Raw genomic sequence first — 24682 nt, forward strand, 5'->3', positions numbered from 1 at the left:
GCAGAGATAACGAGTATTTTGTCTCTCACCTTACTCAGCTCTCTCTAGATGGTGTATGAGGTATGTATCGTGAGCAGTGAGAGGACTAGTGACCTTATATAACCACTGGCCATCATTGTGGTTGATTGTCTTTAGGTCTCCTAAACCCTAACTAGACTCCTAATCATAATGGTAGTCTAGCTATTAGGTTATTAGTGTTGCACCACATATCAAATACTGAATATTATCATAACTTATCCTAATGTTATAATAATAGTAACGGATAAACATTACATTCTCCCACTTGGTGCAAGCACTACCACTCAATAACAGAAAAACACCAACCATAATGATATGTTCTCATTAGCACGAGGGGTATCCATTATGATCAAATGCAAACTACCATTGGGCACTTAATTAGGAAACAAAACCCAACGAAATAAACCTTATGTTTATTCCAAGTCCCTGAAGTACATTTTCTCATCAATATGAAGCAAATGAAGGTGTACACACTTAATTGAGAAAAATGTCTGAATGCCAAAGAATTTTATTGAAACTGAATGTATATACAAATCACAAAGTATGAAAGTCCCATTTTCTGAACCATATCCTTGAATTTAACTGAAGGCATGCATTTAGTCAAGGGATCTGCTAACACCAACCCAGTATGAATGTGTTCAATAAATACAATTTTATTTTTGACACGATTCCTAATTTCTAAGAACTTGATGTCGATGTACTTAATTTGACTCCCACTATTGTGGTCTTAGCTAGGAAGACTGCAGCTGAGTTGTCACAGTAGACTTTCAATGGCTTAGATATAGAATCCATAATTCTAAGCCCAGAGATAAAATTCTTTAGCCAAACACCCTATGAAGTTGCCTCGAAACTGAAAACGAACTCGGCTTCCATGGTAGAAGTAGCTATTACGGACTGTTTAACACTTCTCCATGAGATAGCCCCACTGGCCATAATAAAGACGCACCATGAAGTTGATTTGGAGAATCAACACAGCCAGCGATGTCCGCGTCTGAATAACCGACAACATCTAAATTGTCCGTCTGCCTAAACCCAAGCTTGTAACCTTTGGTTCATCTTAGATACCTTAGAACCCTCTTTACAGCTTACCAATAGTCTAACCCCGGACTGTATTGGTGGCAAGTAAGATGTCATCCACATATAAAATAAGTAAACAAATTTTACTCCCACTCACCTTTTGGTATATACAGTTATCTGAGGGATTTTCAACAAAACCAAATGAAGAAATTACCCCATCGAATTTGATGTACCATTGACGGGAGGCTTGTTTCATACGCTTACATACTAAATGCTCACCACTCCTAGAAGAGAAACCTTCAGGTTGTTTCATATAAACCTCCTCTTCTAGATCACCATTTAGGAAAGCGGTTTTCACATCCATTTGTTGCAACTCAAGATTGAAATGTGCAACTAATGCCAGAATGACCCGAAATGAACCTTTCTTTGATACAGGAGAAAATGTCTCCTTGTAATCGATTCCTTCTTTTTTTTTTTTTAGTAAATCCCTTGGCAACAAGCCGGGCCTTGTATCTCTTAATGTTGCCTAATGAGTTTCTTTTAGCCTTAAAGACCCATTTACAACCAACGGCCTTGGCCCCATTAGGCAACTCAGCAAGATCCCAAACTCCATTGTCCTTCATGGAATTCATTTCATCTTTCATGGCTTCCAACCATAAGTCAGACTGTGCACAATTTGTGGCGAGAATGTTCAGGATCATTTTTGGCCCCTATGTTAGATTCTTGTAGATACGAAACATAATAACTAGGAACTGCTGATCGCCTTATCCAAGTAAACCGTCTTAAGGTTGGACCTCCACCGCCTTGCACAGGCTGTAGGTCAACTACCTCTTCAGGAACTTGTGGCAGTTCTTGAATTGGTTCAGTCTGCATCGGCTCAGAATCTTGCTGTATATCCTGAGTTGGTTCAACCATTGGTTCGAAAACTAGTTCAGGCGGTTGCTGTAAGTCCTGGACTGGTTCTTCCAAAGGTTGATCCTCAACAGTTTGTGGAACCTCAACAGTAGGTGGTATATCTGCAGGCGGAACTAAAAGAGCACTGCGGATAAGTACAACCCCACCAGATAACGTAGAAGGTTGAGAGTCAGTATGATCGAAGGAAGGAACTAAGTCCTTAAACCGATCACTCCCACTAATCAAGTCATCTTCAAGAAATTTAGCATTCCTTGATTCCACTATCCTAGTAGTATGAGATGGACAATAGAACCTATAACCCTTAGAAGATCGTGCATATCGAATAAAGAAAGCACTAACCGTCTTTGGGTCAAGTTTCTTCTCGTGTGGGTTATATATCCTCACCTCAGACGGACATCCCTAAACACGCATATGTTGCAAACTCGGTTTCCAACCTTTAAATAACTCAAATGGTGTCTTAGGGATAGCCGTGGTTGGAACACGGTTTAATATATACGTTGCCGTCTTAAGTGCTTCATCCCACAACGACTTCGGAAGCTTAGAGTTGCTAAGCATACTCCGCACCATATCCAGAAGAGTCTGGTTTCTTATTTCAGCTACACCATTTTGGTCCGGAGAACCAGGCATGGTGTATTGGGCAACAATCCCATGCTCTTGAAGAAACTTAGCAAAGGGACCAGGTGCTTGTCCATTCTCAGTGTATCTACCATAGTATTCACCACCCATATCAGACCTAACTATGTGTATTTTCCTGTTACATTGGTTTTCAACTTCAACTTTAAAAGATTTAAAGGCATCCAATGCTTCATGTTTATGATGAAGTAAATACACATAGGAAAATCTTGAGAAGTCATCAATGAAGGTGATGAAATATTTCCGACCAGGTATTGTCATATCAGGACAACATATGTCAGTATGAATAATTTCCAACAACGTTGAACTTCTATTGGCACCTTTCTTTGACTTGTTTGTCTGCTTACCCTTAATGCGGTCAACACAAGTCTCAAAGTCAGTATAGTCTAGAGTAAAATGTACTCCATCCTTTACTAACCTTTTAATACGCTCAAGGGAGATATGACCTAATCTCCGATGCCACAACATTGAGGAATTGTCGTTAATACTACACCGTTTGGTGCCGTTTTGAACATGTAAAGAATTGTAAACTGAATCATTCTTTAATTTAAGACGGAAAAGACCATTAGACAATGTACCAGTACCAATACAAGTATAATAATGAAATAACTTGATATTATTGGTATTAAATTCAAAAGAATATCCGAAGGGTACAAGTCTAGATACTGAAACTAAGTTCCTAGAAAAACTAGGAACATAAAATGTCTTTTCTAACGTCATTACAAAACCATTGTCCAAAACTAAAATGCAAACTTCGACAGCTTCTACTGGTGATGCAATCTTGTTTCCAGAGAAGATGCTACACTCAGTTCCCGACGTCTGTCTCAGTTTTGTCATATCCTGCAAAGAGTTTGCAATGTGGATTGTTGAACCAGAGTCAACCCACCAAGAATTAGTATTAACTTCTGACATGTTAGATTCGAAACAAACAAAAGAAGATGGAACACACCCAAGCTTAGCCACAAGCCTTTGTTCCTCCATTGCACACCTGGTTATCAATTCATTGATAGACCAGTCCACTTTTTGTGTGATGTAGGAAATCTTAAAAGGATTGTACTCCTGAGGGAGGGTATCAAGTGCAAAAAACACCAAATAATCATCTGGTAGAATGATTTCCAACTCCTTTAATTGAGCCGCAATATCCCTGAGTTGCATAATGTGTTCACGCGTTCCCTTGACAGTGGAAAGACGCAAATTTCTCAACTTCATGATTATAGTCCTTGCCAAAACTTTCTTTGATTCAATGAAGTTATCATCGATAGCTTTGAGCAAGGGTTTCGCTTTATTAATGTCCTCAAAGCAAAAACGAATTTTCTGGAAATTCTTGACTTAATAAAGAGCACACATAATCCATTGGATTTCTCCCATTGTGCGTGAAGCTGCTTGGCTTCGACAGTGCTTTCTTCAGTAACCTCAGGGGGTTCCTCATTGAGAACAGCGTAATCCAACTCTAATAATCTTAATTGCAAGAGAATATCATCTTTTCACTCTTTGTGGTTATCTTCATTAAGGATTGGAACATTAATTTGTGTTTGGGTGACAGGATGAGTTGCTGTAAAGAATAATAATTAATGCTTGGTTAGAATTTTCGAGGCACAAAAAATTAGAGAGAGATACTGAGGTACATAATATTACCAATGTAAAATTATGCAAAAGATAAATTCGGATGCCATAAAAATTGCCTGTGGGCTAAATTTTTACGCATAATGAATTTACCAAAACTGAATGGTGGAAACGGAATGGGTGCGATTTTAATTTTTTCCACCCTTAATGACAAAACTACCAAAACTATATGCCGATTGACGGGCATATTTTTTACTCATATTTTAGGTACATCTTTATAATAATTTTGCATTAATTATCTCTTACTATTTAATAATTAATTCTTTTTAGAGTTTAATAACTAATGAGCTAATATAGTACTAGATATATATATATATATATATATATATATATATATATATATATATATATATATATAAAATATATAATTTATAGCATATATAGTACGCACTGTACTAGTATATTATATATATATATATATATATATATATATATTACGCACTGTACTAGTATATTATATATATATATATATATATATATATATATATATATATATATATATATATATATACATGTTAGATATACAATAGTCTAACTATATGTACCATAGTATACGAGAAACCTAACCTCGTATGATAGCGGAAGCGTAGCCGTGTTGATCTCCAGCCATAGTTGATGTTCCTGTTGTGTTGCCTCTTAACGGTAAACCGTCAGCCATGTTTTGTCTCAGACCTTACTCAGAACCCTAGATGGTGTATCGGTATCTACTGAGCGGTCTGAGTACCGTAACTGAATGTGCTATCTAATCCATAATCCTGTATCCCATCCATCCAGGTTATATTAGGCACAGAGTTTGGTTGACTAACAACTACTAGTTATTAAGTCCAACCAGACCACTTAATAAGCCTAGTCAACTTGCACCACTTATGTAAGGCCCTAATATATAATATATAATATATATTATTAGGGAAAATCTTACATTCTCCCACTTGGTGCAAGTACTAGCACAACCTTCATCAAAGAACAAAACACACGAATCATAGTGATATGCCCTCTATTTAATCAGAGTAGTATCCATTATGGTCACATGCATTTTAATTCTCCAACTTAGGTCCTTAATGAACAAACCCTATGTTTATTCTCGGTACCTTAAGGGATGTTTCTCAAAATACATTATGTGCACAACTGAAGGAGAAAACGCATCCAAATTGTACAAAAGAGTACACTGTATGATCTCTAAAACTTTATAAGCATGCCTTAAGTAGAGATCTCTTAATGTTAGCATAATGCTAACTATATTCCACGACTTCTTTATAAGTTAATTTTAAGTACTATCTCTAACAGCTAAGAGCTAGAAGTTGACACGTCTCTCACTCCCACTCATCAAAAATAGCCAAAAGATAGTCAAGTCACAGAAGCATTCCAATAACTTAGACAATAAACCAAAGGTCTAAGTCCATAAATTTGGAATCTTAATCATACACCATAACTTCCCAAATAACTTCAATGTCCATTTTAAATGAACTGAACATAATGAGTCTTACTTATACGTCCCACAAAATTGTTTTGAGCCTTACAACTGAAATGGCACAAGATCAATTTTGAAGAAACTAAAGACTCTATTAATCACTGAAGAATTTATTAAATGACATTGCCCCACGAGTTAAATGCTTTTGTTCTAATAAATTTCATAATATTGTTGCAACATTTTCATAAATATGTTGCACAACCAAATGTTCAATAATTTGAACTTATGAATTTATATGAACAAATACAAGATTAATACTTGTGGAATATTTTGGACTTATTGTGTAACATACAATCCAATTTGAAACATATGAAGCCAATTAAATCCATAAGCTTTAGTGGAGTATCTTAATGATATTTTTCTAAATGATCACTCCCACTGATTAAAACATTCTTCAGCGAAATTAATAAAGTAAACTTAATAATATACATACTCATAATTGATTTATTAACCAACTAACAAATGAAGACATAATTCCCCACCATTAGTTGGACATACTAAATAATCAATTTTTGGTTCCAATTAAAGTCCAACTAAATAATGAAGATATAATTCCCCACCATAGTTGGACATACTAAAATAAAAATACACCTTCCAAAACCAAGTTAGAATTTGGCTCAAAAGATACATTTTATTATTAATGGAATCCAAAAGATGTATGTCAAATCACGTAACTTACTACAGTTAGTCCGAAGAACCGAGCAAGATTCGTGGATCAATTATTAGAAGTGACTAAATTTTGGGAAGTGACTGAATACATGTTTTGCCAATGCAAACCATGAAACTTAGAATTATAATTGAACTAAATTTATAATTTCTAAGAATTGTGATAAAATTATTATCTAATGAGTTGAAGGATTTATTGACATAAAACTTGCATGTGGGCTAAAGTTTTAATTCTATTAAATCCAATTAAACCCTTATGATAATATTCTATCTCAATTACTAAAGAGCCAGAAGAATCTAGTGACATAAAACTTGCCTGTGGGCTAAAGTTTTACTCAATTAGATCCAACTGAAAAATGTTATTTATGATGAAACCATTATCAAATGAGTTGAAGAATCAAATGACATAAAACTTGCCTGTAGGCTAAAGTTTTAGTCAATAAAATTCATTACTATCATTATGATAAAAAATCATGTTCCTTTTCTTAATCCCTGTGGGCAAATTAAGAAATATGATCTAAAGTTTACATCATAAAATTAAACTTCATGATAGAATTGGAAATTATTTACAAATAACCATAAAGTAAATAAATTGATTTATTTCTATCGTCACTGATAAAACTACTAAACTACATTCCGATACATAATTGCCTGTGGGCGAAATTATGACCGTAGTCCAGTATTTCATCCTGATTAATTATACAAATATAACGAAATTGCCTGTGGGCTAAATTTCATCATATTACATACAATTAATCACAAATGATATGTCCAAAACTTTATGTGATCAAAATAAACCGATTAATATATAATTTTAACAGATTAAGGATGTTGTGGCTACTCCCAAACCAAATTAAAATTATAAGATCACTAGACAATTATCAAATCCTTGCCTAAACTTTATGTAATTAAAACTTAATAATCTTAGGTAGCTGAATATGCTGTAGCATTTCCTTAATTAACCAAGATTGAAAACTCAAGATATTTCAGTAAATTAAAGATGCTTTGGCTATTCTTTAATAAACCGAAATAAAATCACATTGACAAGAAATACTTAAAATTTTGACAAACAGATTATACCAGATTGTGATGGGAAAATCTAAATATACTCCAAGGAAAGGCGGTTAGAGACTAAGTCTCACTGAAAACCAATTCCTTAAGTAGAGTATCAATTTAAGGAGACTAATGACACAAGATGTTCTTAAGTCATGGCCATTAAAACTAGTATGCCTCACCGATTCATATATACTTAATGTATAACTGTTTGGGGTATAAACCAGTAAACTGTATGGTATACACCAGAAAACTGTAGGGTTCACCTATGATTAAAGCTTAAATGGTGAAATAAATTAGCGGACTAAACGTGCTTAAATTCAGGCACTACCGCAACTAAAGTTTATGCCTAAGTCCAACTTAAATAGGAACTAATATAATTCCATCTCAAAGTTTGCATTGCTAACAGCATAATAAAATTGCATAATTTAAAACATAATATTATGCTTAGGACGAATATGCATAAAATTAAACATTAAACTCATATATTCCAAATAAATTGCATAACTTAAAGCAATTTACAATATGAGATTTTAAAGTATAAACTTAATATTCAAACACCGATGAGTCCAAACCAAAAGAGACCCAACATTTTGAATAATAATGTACTGAATATATACTTTAAAATTTTTTTTTTAAACTGTAAGCCCATGGGAAAATGTTTTAATGCATAAAGATCAAATTTATGAGAAATAACTGTATTTACAAATTCAAACAATATCAAACCAAAAGGATATGCTAGCATTTGTAAATTAAAATCTCATAAACCCTAATTACATAATTAAACTTAATATTATGTACTTAATGTGATCGAATGCATAAAACAATCTAGAAAGTATGAACCAACTAAAGAATATGAATTGATACCAAATATTCATACTTAACCAAACATGGGCAACCAGAGCTAAAATCATAATTCCAAGAACTAAATGAATTATGGAATTAATGGCAATAGTCAATTGCCAAGAAAATATGTTTTCCAAGATTACTAAATTGATTCAAAATCACTCTCCATAACTCAGTTAATAATATTATTATTATTATTAATGGCAAAATTGCAAATAACCAAAATAGCAATAAATAGCCATAATAATATTATCACATTATGTAAGAGACTAAATATGGAAAACTAATGGTTAAAACCGCTAACGTTTATGAACGTTTTCGAAAATTTTGAAAACTTAATAAAATTTGAAATCCGAAAAATATTAGTGTCAAGAAAAATATTTTCTTAACTGGAATATTGTCACATAAATTTATTTGGAAACAGTTCAAGGTGCATAACTGAATACCATAACAATATTAATGTCATCATTAATTAATTAATTACTAATAGCAATAAGTAACATTATAATCACTATTAACATTAGTAACGACAAACTAAAGTATGGTAATGCACTTTTTAATGTTTCCATTTTTCTAAAAATAAAATATGTGACTAGTCCAAAATAGCGGTTAAGTGTAACTATAGCACTAATTATCAATAATAACCATAAAAGATAATTAATGGCTAACCTTAATGATACAAATTGCATCTGCCCATTGCACTAACAACGATGACGATCCGCAAGAGAAGAAAAGACTCCAGAATTCTTCCAATCTTTACTGTCGGTGCCAACAAACTCGATGAAGCGTCCAATGGTACGTTTAAAATTTATTGGTAGGACTTAATTACCAACATTAATAGTCATGTAAAATGAAGTGGTAATCATGCCAATGTACCAAATATAGCAGATTACCATGAAATAATAATTATTATGAAAGGTAATAAAATAAGATTAGTCCATAAACTTAATAACAGTAATTAATAATGCCGAATTTATATTAACTTAATAAATGGCAACACTGTAATTAAGAGATGCCAAATACTAATCTCAATTTACCACATAATAATTAACCATGACTATTATAATACTTAGGGAGACTGAAGTTAGGTAATAACCAAATTACCATTATTTTGACAATTTACCAACTATATTGCTTTTGCCATTAATTAAAGACTTAATATTATTATTAAGGCCCTGAAAACTATTGATAGATTAAAAATTTAATCAACTTAAACAATAGTTGTAGTTCTTAATGGCCAAAATAAGAATTAAATCCTTAATGTCTCTAAACAGGCCAAGACAATAATTATAGCACTTAATCACTCAAATTAGGCTCATAAATCTCAATGGCCCAAGTGAATTATAACATGGATGGAAAATGGTCTAATACTGAAGTAGACCCAAAACTTAATATTATTACCAACGATGAATACCAAAATATGGTAGTTAGTAATAATTAAAACTTAATAAACATGTTATAAGGAGCTATAATTATTATTAAAATATCAATCAAAATGGTGGGATCCATACTTTAATGACCGAAGATAGGTCCTGAATAGCTTGTTCAAAATTGGTTCTAAATTCCCAAAGACACATAAAACTAAAATGTGCTCAAAATTAAGAGGAAACCAAACAAGCTGGTTTAGTAGGTCATAATGCCTAAAATTGACCTACTGATCCAAAATTGAACGATATTTAATAATGAATTTATGAGTTAATAATATGTTAAATCCAACCTTAATGCATGCTATTATGAATGTATAATTATAACAATAATTTATGAATATACGTAGCATGCTTGAATTTGCATATTAACATATTATTAACACATATATCCTAAATAAATTGCAATACTTTAGGCAATTAAATGTAAACCTCAATATTAAATTAAAATTCAAATAGCAAATTAAAACTTAATATTTTGCTCCAAAGTGAATGATAATTTAATATATAGTCTATGAATTAAAAGAGTTCATTTGGGGAATAAACTAAAGACCCAAATTTCCCCAAATGAAATAAGAGAATCATGGAAGAAAAATTAAATAGGCCCAAAATCCAAAATAGACCTAATATCAGAATAAATGGTCCAGGTCTAGCCACGACCCAAGCTAATCACAAATAACCCACCTGCGGCGCCGTTGAGAGAAGGAAAGAATAGAAGCAGCAGCAAGCAAGCCATTCTCTCAGATTGCATTTCCCCCAACAACTAACGCCTCCCAGAAAAACTGAGTGGCAACGCAGACCAACCGCAGACGACCACATGTTCTGGACGAGGAATGGCGACGGAGACGGGAGAACACACCAGCAACATCCTTAATGCTGGTGAGGGGAAAAAACCGACGGAAGGGAAAAATAAATAAAAACAGAAGAACTGAATTTTTTTTTTTATTAAATTTTCCACCGTCGCCTGCCTCATTGATAAAACATGGCAGTAGGAGATGAACATGCTTAATGTTGATTCAGTAGTTCAAACAATCATAGATAATTCTACCAGTACAACAATCAATTACAAATAATCTATCCAAATTCCAAAATATACATAACAGATTGCTTAATTATATCAAAACCAAATTGACATATTCTGTATGCATATTTTGAAGACTTAAAAGATTATGATTGAAAGTTGGGAAGCAAAATATATACAATACTCGATGTATATAACAATAAATTAAACGTCGTTGATTAAGGCAAAATAACCAACCAGGCAGAGATTATAAAGGCTCTAATACCAAATGTTAGATATACAATAGTCTAACTATATGTACCATAGTATACGAGAAATCTAACCTCGTATGATAGCGGAAGCGTAGCCGTGTTGATCTCCAGTCATAGTTGATGTTCCTGTTGTGTTGCCTCTTAACGGTAAACCGTCAGCCATGTTTTGTCTCAGACCTTACTCAGAACCCTAGATGGTGTATCGGTATCTACTGAGCGGTCTGAGTACCGTAACTGAATGTTCTATCTAATCCATAATCCTGTATCCCATCAATCCAGGTTATATTAGGCACAGAGTTTGGTTGACTAACAACTACTAGTTATTAAGTCCAACCAGAACACTTAATAAGCCTAGTCAACTTGCATCACTTAATTAAGGCCCTAATATATAATATATAATATATATTATTAGGGAAAATCTTACAATATATATATATATATATATATATATATATATATATATATATATATATATATATTAATGTTAGATTAGTTTGGTCCAGCAAAAGCAAATTGAATGTTTCAATTCCATCATGCGATTAAGGCAGCAGACAAAGTGGATGACTTCGGACGTGAGGCTGAAGAGTAGGAAAATGGATGGTTGAGGTTCATTGAGCCTATTTTTAGAATGCTATAAATAGTAGGAATTTTCTATTGTAAAATCGTTCATTCTTCCCCTCTCGATTATTCTGTAAAGCTGTTATCAATGTCCATTCATTGCTAATTTCTTTTGCTTGGTTTAGTGAATTGAAGCCCCGGAATTGATTATGCTGTAAGATTACTTATTTATTTTTATTATATAATTTTTATGCATTTGGGTATTAAATATTCTTCTAAGTTATTTGAATAGTTGTATCATTTAATTGCTAGGGAGGCCTACTAGTTATTTACTTGATATAATTATTTGCTATATTAGATAATGTTGTGCTACGAATTATTCTAATATTCAGTAGCAACTGGGTTAATTATTGACGGCTTAGTGATAATTGGACTCGGGTAGAATATTTTCCTAAATTAAATGCAACCGCTTGTGCTTGTGTTATTTTGTTTGTCGGTTTTCCTAGTTCCTATTGCTGCTATTAAATTAAATCTATAGCGCTTGTCTTAGGTTATTTAGTAGTTAGGGGTAATTAAACCGTGTGTGCTTTAGTTACCTACAACTAAGGGAAAACGGAAATGAAATAATTTCACGACAAATATTCAATTGCATATCAATTACTTTACTAATCAATGATCAGTGTTAAATTCCGGTGGTGGATCTTTACTAACCAAGGATTTCTATTATAAGTGCTTTCAATATATTAGTTTCATTGCTTTATTCGATTTATTTAATCTCTTGTTTATTTAAATTATCTTTTACTTAATCTTTATTCTCGTTATTTTCCAAACCCCCGATTATTTCCTTGAGCACAAAAGTTAAACTAGTTACTCCTCGTGGGATCGATCCTTACTCCCGCTACTACGTTTGTAAGGTTTTAATTTGGGATCCTACGACAGCTCACCACCGATACATAATCTCTGTGGGCAAATTATGATCATAGTATGGTATTTCATCCTAATTAACCCTACAAATATAACAAAATTGCCTGTGGGCTAAATTTTGCCATATCACGCAGAGTGAATTACAATATTCTTGCATTAACTTTATGTGAGTAAAACTTAATATGTAATTTTGGAAAAATTAAAGATGTTGTGGCTACTCTTTAATTAACCAAAGAACATAATCACATTAGCAAGAAAACCTAATAAACAAACAGATTAAACCAAAATATGATAGACAATCCTTAGGTATACTCCCAGGAAAGTTGGTCGAGACGAAGCTCGGTTAAAAACCAACTCCTTAGACAGAGTAGCGTCGCAAGGGGACTAGTAGCAACAAGGCTTTTAAGCCAGGGCCATAGAACTAGTATTCCTCCCCAAGAAACTTCCCTAATTCCTGTGTTCTCATTTTTGAAGTAAAATCGTTTGAGAGATCTAAAGAGTAGTTTCACCTATGGATAAGGCTTTGAATAGGGTAAACTACAAATTGTTTATGTACTTTATGTGCTTTAGGAACTTTATAAAACACGAGTGGAGTAATAACTGAAGAGTAAGTAATAATATGCATAATCTAACCTGAAAGGCACTAATTCACTTAAAGGTACTAAATCATGCAAAGCATATAATTCAGACCTAAAGGCTCTAAATTTATCCTTAATGAACATGCTTTTCTAGGCATATAATTATAACAGTCAAATAATTATTGCAATAAAGAGATACATAGCATGCTCAGATTATGCATATTACTCACAAAATACTCCACAATTAAATTGCAACACTTAATACAATTTAATCTGAAACATTATTAAATTAAAATTCAACTGAAAAATTAAAAATGAATAATTATTCAAAGTTGAATAATAATTTAATAATAGACTTAGTAAAAAAAAATTCAATTGGATAATTTGATTAGAAGAAGTCCAAATATGATGATGATATTAAACTGAATGAATTGATGTAGTCCAAATATCAATTCAGATTTGGCCCAAAACCATAACAGGCCCAGATTTAATTATGGGAAAATTGTAATTTATGCCCCTCTATAATAGGCCAATTATCAATGTTACCCCTAAATTATTAATGGTGTAAATGTTGCCCCTCAATTATCAAAACGGTATATATATTGCACCTCCCCTAACGGACATATGGTTAGCCGTTATATTGCACCGTTAAGTAAGGGTAAATAGATACTTTCATATTTAACTTTTATTTTTTAAAATTTTCCCATCCTCTTCCTTTTCGATCTTGTTTATCCTCTTTCTCTTTCCTTTTCATTCTAACCAACCCCAGAACTCGTTTCTTTCTCCTTCTTCAAATCCAAAAAACTCAAACACAATCATCAAACAACAAATGGAGTTCTCAAAGCTAGTGTTCTTGATTTTGGTTCTAACACCTGTAGTCTTTGGTACACCTGCGGGAAACTCTAATCTGTTTCCTTGCCAACAACACCCGGCCCTCAATTTTCACCGGCAACAGAAAACGACGGAAACGACGGTCCTGAAGAGAATCTCTGACGTTGATGAAGAAGGAGTGTTGGTCGGGGGAACCGACATCCAGCTGCATTTGTTCAACGCGATTTGAAGGTCGGAGGTGTTGTTGGATCTCAGAACGGAGATAATTTGAGGGTCGGTGTGCTCTCCGAACCCAATCAGGTTTTTCACGAGCTCCAGGCAGGGCGGGTTGTGGTTCATCCAAAAAACAGAGTTGCTTTGTTCATCCATTAGCAATTTACTAAACACATTCTGATGGTGAATCGTCAACACATTCGCTAATAATTCAAGAATCTCGCAGGCCATTCTCTTAGACTGCCGTCACATATTCATTCACAGCAGTGCTATAAAAATCAAACCCAGAAAATAAAATACCAGTACAAGAACGGTGAAAAAAATGTCGGCCGAAAAACTCTTGTTGATTGAATTCATGAAATTACCAGAAATTTTCCGGCGATAAGCCCATGATGGATGAGAACGTTTGGAAATTGAGTTGTGGGTGACGGGTAGATAGGAGAATGTATTTGACCCTACCGATATTGCCGCAAGCGCCGAAGACGGAGAACTTGGACAAGACCACCAAGGGTATTGGCTGGTTAGGGTGGGGTTGGAGGAGACATGAATTTAAGATGATTGTTTGATGAATGTGAAGATGGTTTTTGATGGTTGTTTTGTTGGAAGCTATGGATGAGGTAAGAGAAGTTTGAGTTGAGTTTCTGGTGTCGTCTCTCCTCCAAGTCCTCCAACCGCAACGGCGAACAAAATGGAAAGGGGAAAGGGGAAGGGGGAAAGGGAAAGTAGAAAATAGGAAAAAATAAGTAAATTACCTATTTAACCTTACTTAATGGTGGAATATAACGGCTAACTACATGTCCGTTAGGGGGGGGGGGGGGGGGGCAATATATATATACTGTTTTGATAATTGAGGGGCAATATTTACACCACTAATAATTCAGGGGTGACATTAATAATTGGCCTATTATGGAGGGGCATAAATTACAATTTTCTCTTTAATTATTATTATTTTTTCCTTAATGAGGCCAGGTCTAGCCCAAATTGGGCCAGACCCAGCCCATTAACATATCATCATCATCTTCTTCACTAATCTGCTAACGTAGCAATAGCGACTAGAAGTGGTGCAGCAACAGCAAGGACCAGGGCGCATCAACAGCAATGAACAGCAGCCATAGACCAGCAGCAGTGCATAGGTCACCAGAAGGAGACCACATAGCAACAGCGTAGCCGGGAGTCCCAGCGCCGCCGCCACCGCATGGACTCGATGCAACGCTAACACCGCTGTCGTCCATACGCCGCCTGCCACATTGCGTACCGACCGGCTGAACACTCCTCTGCGTCGCCGTTGCTCCGTCTTCATCACCGGCAAAAGTAGCTCCATGGTTGACGGAAACTAAAGGGATGACGACGAACCCAAAAAAAAAAATTTGTTTATGAATTTCCGTCGTCTCCGCCAACAATGGTCGCCGGCAAGCACATAATCTGGCGATCGGATTGAAAAAAAACGGTGAAGCAGATTCCAATAAAAAATTTATCCAATTAATTAATTTTTTTTCTTTTGTTTCTTAATGCGGAATAAAAACTTAATTTCCAGCCGCCCAGACAATATAATTGCATACGAAAGAATATTCACATAATCTCAATTATATAACAAAGTATATAAAATATGCAAATACTTAAGCAATTAAAAAAAACTAGGCAGAGATTATTTATGGCTACTGATACCAACTGTTAGACTAAAATATCACATGCATCATATAATATGTGATTACAAGATCGACTAACCTCCAGCCATAGTTTCTGATACGGTTGAGCGATCCGGACTGCTGCAGAGATAACGAGTATTTTGTCTCTCACTTTACTCAGCTCTCTCTAGATGGTGTATGAGGTATGTATCGTGAGCAGTGAGAGGACTAGTGACCTTATATAACCACTGGCCATCATTGTGGTTGATTGTCTTTAGGTCTCCTAAACCCTAACTAGACTCCTAATCATAATGGTAGTCTAGCTATTAGGTTATTTGTGTTGCACCACATATCAAATACTGAATATTATCATAACTTATCCTAATGTTATAATAATAGTAACGGATAAACGTTACATCCATCACTTGGCAAATGCAAAAGTGTTCATTTAATTCACCTTGTTTAATTTCTTACTACATGAAGCAAAAAGTATTTCCCCAAGAAGAAAAAATCACAAGAAAATGTTATACAAAAGATTGAATGTAGTGGAGTAATTTTTTAGTTAAAATGTACTAAGTAAGATTTTTCTACCAGCTCATACAAAATATTACATTTTAACTAAAAGGTATTATACTACAATCTCACACTAAACTTATTCATTACTTCTACTCAATGAAAGATGATCAAAGGAAATTCAATAGGGTCTGCGGTCCACCCCTACCTACTCAATGTTGGTGTCACTGTAAGAGTCAAACTTGAAACCTTAAAACCTTATTTGGTTGGGTTGTCCCTTACTTATTATGATATTTTAAATATACGTACAGAGGCGGACCTGCCATGGGGGCAGTGCGCTACCCCCACTGCCCAAAAGTTTACAGCCCCAAAACGACGTCGTATATATATATATATATATATATATATATATATATATATATATATATATATATATATATATATATATATATATATATATATATATATATATATATATATATTCTCTACGCGACCTCGCCTTTCTCGCCACGACGCCACCTCTAGCGCAACTGTGGCACCGCCCACCACTCGTTGGATTCTTCTCCTTCCTGCCACACGGCCCACACCGTTGCTTCGCAAATCGCAACTACCAGGTTCAACTCGTCTTCTCAATTCTCAAACTTCTCACCCTTTGTTCAATACTTCAATTTGTTTGCTTAATTTGCTTAATTTTCGTCTGCTCACTGCCTAGGTTCAATTCACCTAATTTTGCCCTAATTTTCTTTGTTGAATTGGCGAATTGCAGAGTTAGCTATGGTGTATTTCCTTATTGGTTTAGGCTTTAATAGGAATTATGTGGTTTAATTTACAGTGTTGATAGTGTTGTGTTAGGAAAAATAGGCATTTACTCATTCAACATAATTATGTGACTCTCTGAGGCAAAATAGGCAAATTAGGCATTTTGTTGGCTGCTTGGAAATTAGCATAATGTGGAATTATGTTGAACCTGACATTTAGGCATTTAGCTGTTAGGCCTTTAGCTTGGAATTAATTGAATTATGTTGCCTCTTGGCTGTTACTCATTCAACATAATTCTGTGAGGAAATGAGGAATTATATGTTATGTTAGGCATTTGTCATGAATAATGAATTATATGTTAATATGTTATTTGTTTGTTGGAAATTTGGTGGAAACGGGAAGATATTTGGACTATACGTTGGTGCATTTGCTTCTAAAGTTGTCTTTGATTCTACCGGTTGCAACTACTAGTGTGGAAAGAGCATTTTCTGCTTTGAAGTTAATCAAGACACTTTTACGCAACTGGATGAGCGATAATTTATTAAAGAGTAAATACCAGCCAAGGTCCCTCGAGTTTAGTGGTTCCGCCATCAATGGTCCTAAACTTTCATTTTGACCTTCCGTCACCCTCCTAGTTTTAAAATTGACCTCCTATAGTCCTTCCGTTATGTTTGTCCGTCTCAAGCATTAAATCCCAGGGAAAAGTAGTCTTTTTCTTTGTTTACCCCTAAAATACACTCTGTCGAGCATATTATTAAGAAACCCATCCCTCCCATCCCATCCCTTACTAACCCTAATATATTTCCCTTCCCCTCTGTCGAGCTAATTCTTTCTCCCATTTCTTCCTCTAATTTCTTCCTCCCTTTTCATCAGATTTCCATTGCTTGATAAGAAAATGTCATCTAGTTCAAGTTGTACGAGGAGAAGATATAATGTTGGGGGATCCGTAGAAATTCGAGAGTGTGAATGTTGGAATGAGCTTGTAATTCGAACATCTTGGACGGATCACAATCCGAGAAGGAGGTTTTTTCATTGTTCTTAATCCTCGGTGAGTATTTTGTTTATATTATTTATTTTTTGTTCGTTCAATTGCAATTATTTGTTTTTTGGATTTTAGGGAAGGAAGGGATGTGATTTTTTTGAATGGGCAGATCCTCCAATGTGTCCAAGGGTAATTTGTATAATACCGGGCCTGTTGAAGAGGATAAATAGAGACAGAGAAGAAATGGAGAGATTAAAGGCCATGTTAAACGCCATTGCTAAGGAAAAAGAAGAGAAGTCAAAGGGAAAGACATGTTGCAAAATCAATGGTGTAATTGTGTTTGCAATTGTGATTGCAATTTTTTTTGTATTTCATGTGTTTACAAATTCAGTATGAATGGTTAGAATGCTCCCAGACAAATGTTATAATGTTGGAATTGTTAGAATGCTCCCAGATTCAGTCGGGAAGTTATTGTATGTACTGTGACTTTCTAGTTTGATCCTATGTAGTGTGGATTTCCTTGAAAATTTGTTTACTTTCTATTTGTTTCCATTGTTGGTTGGTTAATTTTATGGTCCCAGACAGTATGGTCCTAACTGGCTAATATAGTTGGCAAACTCATCACAGATTTGAAGGGAAATTGGCTTCCAAACTTTGACAAATTTGAAGTGAACTTGGTAAATGTTATTTGAAGTGAACTTGGAAAATGTAAGTTTACATTTACATATTGAAGGGAAATTGGCTGCCAAATAGCCTTAATACTTAGCCAAAAACTCATATAATACATAGCCAATGAAGTTGACCTGTTGGCAGTTGCAAAAAAACATTTGCAAATGTAATTTGAAGTGAACTTGACAAATGTAAGTTTACAAAAACAGGTTGAAGGAAAATTGGCTTTCAAACTGCCTTAATACTTAGCCAAAAACACATATAATACATAGCCAATGAAGTTGAGTTGCTGGCAGTTACAAAAAAAAAAAAAAAAAAAAAAAAAAAAAACATTTGACCAAGACTTAACCAAAAAACATTGTCTACCACTCTTAGAGATACTAACTATACTACCAAGACTAAACCAAAATGATACTGTCATACATAGCCATTCATATGCCTTAGTCAAAGTAAATTGGATCATCACTGGTATTTTGGAACTTTGTTTTAGATGTGTTACGTGTGTTATATCTTCTACGCCGAATTATGACTTCCTTCTTCTTCTTAGCCAAGTGTTTTGTTAGAGAGTTGCTCACTTGACCATGAGTGTCTTCTACTGTTGGTGGCTGGCTTGTAATAGCAATTTCATCATAAGTGACTTGTGTAGATACTTGATGTTGTGACACAACTGCATCAAGGTCAATATTAGCCAACCAAGTATCATCATCTTCTTGTTCTGGATCTGTTGGTCGTGGTTGTGGTATTGGATCTGTTGGCAGTGGTTGTAGCATTGGATCTGCTGGCAATGGCAGTGCCATTAGATTAGTTGAAGATGGGCCAGTAGAAGAGGAGGCACCAAGTGGACCTTTCGTTGTCTTCACCCTCACTCTTTTCTTTGGATTGTCCTGTATAAGAAAGATCACACAATAAGCATAAGCATAATACCAATACAGTTAACTACCAACACAAAATGAATTAGATTACTAAAAAAGATTACCATCCTCTCCCTAACAGTAGGATCTTCAGGGCACTTCCTTTTATTATATTGTGACTTTCTTTCTTGCATTTGGTGCAGTGCATCTTCACATGAGCTCTGTTAAGGTGTGTCTCAACTTTGGATTTGCCCTCACCTCCACTGTTTCTCACCTCCTTTCTTTTCAGAACTTTGCCCACTTTGGCAACCTCATCACCTCCTTTCTTTCTCAACGTAACTTTTTGGGTCTACCTGGTTTGGCAGTGTAGAGTGGTGGGAGAGGGGGCTCTTTATCACTCTCAGGTCACTCATTAGGACCTGCCATGGACCTTATACTACCCCCATATGACTTCAAGTACGTGTCAACAAAGTAACAAGGATGTACATAATCATAAACTGGACCATTACCATGTTTCATCCATATTGCACTTATGGCATGTCTACATGGTATACCACTCAACTCCCAACCCCTACAAGTGCAAGTCATTCTACCCAAATCAACCTCATGTTGCTCAAATAACCTATGCATTACCTCTCGTGTCTCAAAAAAGTTGTCATCACTTTGAATGACTGTATAACCCCTAGCTGCTTTTTCAATAGCATCTATTTTTTTTAACAATCCTAGGACATATAGGTTCAGTCCATTTCATTGCTTGTTTTCTACATTCAGACAACCTATGCATCAGTTTCTTCCACTGCATAAGCTAGGGGAAACACACTGTCATTCCCATCTACACCAATGGCTAACAGCAACTGCCCACCATGTAGTCCCTTTAAATGACACCCATCCACCCCAATTATAGGCCTGCAGTACTTATATCCTTCTTTACATGCTTTCCAACACATGTAAAACCTCACAAACATTTCCTTCGCATCATACTTCAGACCACTCAATTTGACATCGTAAGTGTTACCTGGATTAGTCCTTTCAATCTCCAAGCAATAACCCCACAATTTATTGAAACACTTTTCTTCCTCACCATAAAGGGCAGCCCTAGCTTTCTTAAGTGCCCTATAGGCTTGCCTCTTAGATATTGTTATTCCATCTTTACTTGACACCTTTTTCAGAAATTCAGAGGCTGTCCAAGTAGCATGTGATGCCACTTCAATCTTCCATCTTTTACCAACAGTTGTGGAATTAGCCATATAGTTCACATTACTCCAACAGCAGCCCTCATGCTTATCACACATGGTTGTTATCCTCCAATCCGTTGCTTGTTTCCTAAGATTAATTCTAAAAGGGCATCCCACTTCATTGCACTCAACAATGCATCTTACCTTATCATTTTTCACATAAAGTAATTCCCTCCCATTACACATTGCATAGTTATAAACTGCCTCTTTAAATTCTTCCTTGGAACCAAAGGTTAGCCCAAGGCCGAATTTTGGTGTTGCCATCTCAGTTTGCCCTCTGAAATTTGGAAGTTTATACTCTTGTTGTTCTTCAATATCACTATCTTTCTCACTACCCTCATCTGAGAAATTGATTTCTATATTTCCATCACTTTGCAATGTTAAATCTGGATTTTGTTTTTCAATCCCAGGAAACTCTGCTGTTGGATCAACATTTATGTCAAACTCTATGTCATCTGCATTAGAGTCCCCATCAGATTCCCATCCACCTTCATCAGAGTCACCATCACAGTCACTTCCTGACTCATCTACTCCATCAGTTTCACCTTCACATGTATTTAACTCACAACTCACAACCCAAATCCCAATCCTCTTATGCAGCTCAATTTCTTTCAGTAGATCCCAAACTTCAATATCTTTCAATAACTCTATCAATTCATTACACCTATTGACAAACATCTTCAATTCTTCAACATTTTCATACCCTAGCTCCTTCACTTTATCCCTTAGTGTAAATAATCCCCACTCATTTAGATCCATATTCTGGAAAGAACTCATCTTCCCCCCAACATAGGAAGCCTTTGTTTTACTTATTCTGCCACCATGCCTTAAAGTAAGATTAAACCCACCATTATCTGTAAAGGAATTAAAATGACAGCAAAGTGTTAATTATTAAAGTACTGGTTCCCCAACCCCAACACAAGTGGTCCCCATACACTTTATTTATTCAATTCAATCTGGAAATAAACAAACAACATATATATTCTTAGCATACACAGAATATACACAAACATATTTAGTGGTCCCCTAAACCTAAAACCAACACAGTAAAAAGCCAATACAACTGCACTTTACATTAAAAACCAACCATTACTGCTTTGAAATACAATAAAGAAGTAGTAATGGTTGGTTTTTAATGCCAACTGTATGGTATACTGCTTTGAACCATAAAGTACTGCTTTGAACCATGGTATAATGCCAACAATAAAGAGCTTAGTACTGCTTTGAACCATAAAGTATACCATACAGTTGGCATTTTCTCAGCATACACAAAATAAAGAACTCAGCTTAGTCAAATTTAGTAAAAAAAAAAAATACTCCACTCCAAATAAATATTGTCCCCATTCCAACACAGACAATCCTACACATATATATTCACATTTACAAGAACGGAGAGAAGCATACTCACATTTTTTCTAAACCTAGTCATTTCCGCACATCAATCATACCAATACATTCAAACTACTACAAACACGTAAGTAAATACAATCGTAGGGAGGAAAACATACCTAAACTGTGCTGCTCTCTAGAACCCATTTCCTAGCAATTTTGCCTCGTCAGTTAGTGAATGGATTAGGGCTCGATTTTGGGAGTGAAATCGATTAGGGTTAGTAAGTGATGATTTTTTTTGGGAGGGAATTCTATACGATCGGTATGGGTTTGGGTATTTAGGGGGGAATTAAAGAAAAAGACTAATTTAAAGAAAAAGACTATTTTGCCCTGGGATTTAACGCTTGAGACGGACAAACATAACGGAAGGACTATAGGAGGTCAATTTTAAAACTAGGAGGGTGATGGAAGGTCAAAATGAAAGTTTAGGACCATTGATGGCGGAACCACTAAACTCGAGGGACCTTGGCTGGTATTTATTCTTTATTAAATGATTGGTTAGTGTCGTATGTTGAATAAGATATTTTTGATCTAGTTTCAAAGGAAGCAGTTCTACAACGATTTCAAAATATAAGAGAGCGTAGTGGAATATTATCTCGTAGTTCATCATAAACCTTGTATTGTAATTTATAATGTATTTTGTATTTTAATTATCTTATTTGTATTTGAACATTTTTGAATTTATTTTCCCTTTGCTTCTTCGCCCCCACCGAAGAAAAATCCTGGGTCCACCACTGTATATGTATTGGAAATCAATTTATAATTGCCGCAACCGAATAACATGTTGAGTGCATCCTTTGTATACCAACCCCCATGCATAAAAGATGATATGAGGAAATAATGGCACACCCCAAACGGCATAGCAGCATGTAGATTGAGTGCATTTTTTATTGTATTTTGTGTGTGTATATAATTATATTATAATTATATATACATCTTTCATTGCAACTCTCTTTGAGCTGAGGAGGAAACCCACAACTGAATTTAAAATGGTATGTTTCAAGAGATACATTATTATTGTGGCATTATTGTCTGTGGCCTCTCTAACCTTGACCACCCTTCTTCATGCTGCTCCCCCGGCCCCCAAACAAGGCTTTTGCGCCACCGCCATAGACAAACCTCTCTGCGAGAAAACAGTGAAGGGAGCCAAAACTTGGGATGATGCAATAACCGCGGCCACCACTCAACTAGCCACGGCTACTAAGTCGGGAGACCCCCAGTGCAAAGACTTTTACAAATCTGCGGACGACAAGTAAGTATTCCCTCCCTCCTGACATGTGTGACATGTAGGTCCCATGCACGGGTCCAGATCGGGTCCCAAAGTGACTCTTCGCTCACGTGTTCTTAGATTCCTGAGTTCATTGGGTACGCCGCTACCCTGTTCAGTTAAGGGGATTAAATCGGTAGCTCTTAGCTCGGGGCAAAGAGACTTATACAACTCTCAAGTCTGATCGTCTGGTGCTTAACTCGGTCTGGATTTAGGTCGAGAAATTGAGCATATTAGGTCAGTGATGATCGGTCTGGATTTAGGTCGAGAAATTGAGCATATTAGGTCGGTGATGATCAAACTAGGACCCTCCCAAGTAATGGGTGCAACACCGACCAGGTGTATGTTATAGAACTAAGTCCAGCATCCTGGCTCTTGAATGTGATGATGGCGAAATAAAGTTTTATTTTGTCTTGGCTACAAGCTATAACTTTTGGCGTAGTGATAAGCGTTTCACCTTGATAGAAAGAGAGTTGGATTTTGATAGGTTGTTTAATTTGATTAATAATATATAATTTGTTGGATTTGATTTGATGAATGTGGCAGATTGAAGGAGTGCATGAAGTTAGCTAAAAGTGGGGACAAGGACGGTAGCTTGAATGTCAAACTCACAGCGGCATCAACTAGTATTAGTGACTGCAGTGGTGTAGTCAAAGATCCTGCTAAAAAGAAAGTGAACACTGCTGTCGATCAAGCCATCAAAGTTTGTTTGGCCGTTGAAAAATCCAAGTCTAATTCTGCCATCTAAAAAATGTCACTCTACACTATACTACGGAGTATATTATATCGTGAAATATTATATAATATAGAGAATGTTAGAAAAATAAATTAAATTTACTTTTTCGATGTTGTATGTTGCTTCAAAAGATTAAACTCTAATAACATGTTGCTTTGGAACGTAACTTAAAAAATATACATATATATATATATATATATATATATATATATATATAGGGCCGGCCCTGGGCAAGGGCAGGCTGGGCCCTTGCCCAGGGCCCATGCTTGGAGGGGGCCTACTCTACTACACCCTATATATATAGTATATAAATATAGTTATAAGTAAATAAAATGCATATACTTTAACCAAGGATGGAGTTGTTTGATTGGAGAATGCATGCGCCTTATGTAAACAGTAAACTTATAGCAAGGGTTATAGGGTCGAGATCCATTTGCTGCAATTTTTATATATATTTTCACCAACACTCAATTAAACAAAAATTCAATTTGTGAGATTTATTTTTAAATTTGTAATCTATTTATAATTGAATAATGTAACACTTGTATTTATAAAAAGTTCTATTTTTTGAACTTTATAATGCCTCAACACTATTAAATAAAAATTTTGATTTGTGA

At 35.1% G+C, this 24682-nt stretch overlaps 1 protein-coding gene and 1 long non-coding RNA gene across 2 annotated transcripts; one reads left to right on the forward strand and one right to left on the reverse strand.

The window, feature by feature from the left end:
- Positions 1–21: 21 nt before the first annotated feature.
- LOC109179524 lies at positions 22–20399 on the reverse strand. The gene is made up of 3 exons (XR_002053914.1): positions 20236–20399; positions 16380–16385; positions 22–33 (listed from the first exon to the last, which is right to left on the reverse strand). It is a non-coding gene; the product is annotated as an uncharacterized LOC109179524 (long non-coding RNA).
- A 2611-nt stretch (positions 20400–23010) lies between these two features.
- LOC109179497 lies at positions 23011–24175 on the forward strand. Its single transcript, XM_019329003.1, has 2 exons — positions 23011–23314; positions 23876–24175. The coding sequence occupies exons 1-2, from the start codon at positions 23052–23054 to the stop codon at positions 24075–24077; spliced, it is 465 nt and encodes a 154-aa protein (XP_019184548.1). The 5' UTR covers positions 23011–23051; the 3' UTR covers positions 24078–24175.
- The last annotated feature ends 507 nt before the right edge of the window (positions 24176–24682 follow it).

Source organism: Ipomoea nil, unplaced genomic scaffold (genome assembly GCF_001879475.1).
Source record: "Ipomoea nil cultivar Tokyo-kokei standard unplaced genomic scaffold, Asagao_1.1 scaffold0926, whole genome shotgun sequence".
Taxonomy (NCBI): domain Eukaryota; kingdom Viridiplantae; phylum Streptophyta; class Magnoliopsida; order Solanales; family Convolvulaceae; genus Ipomoea; species Ipomoea nil.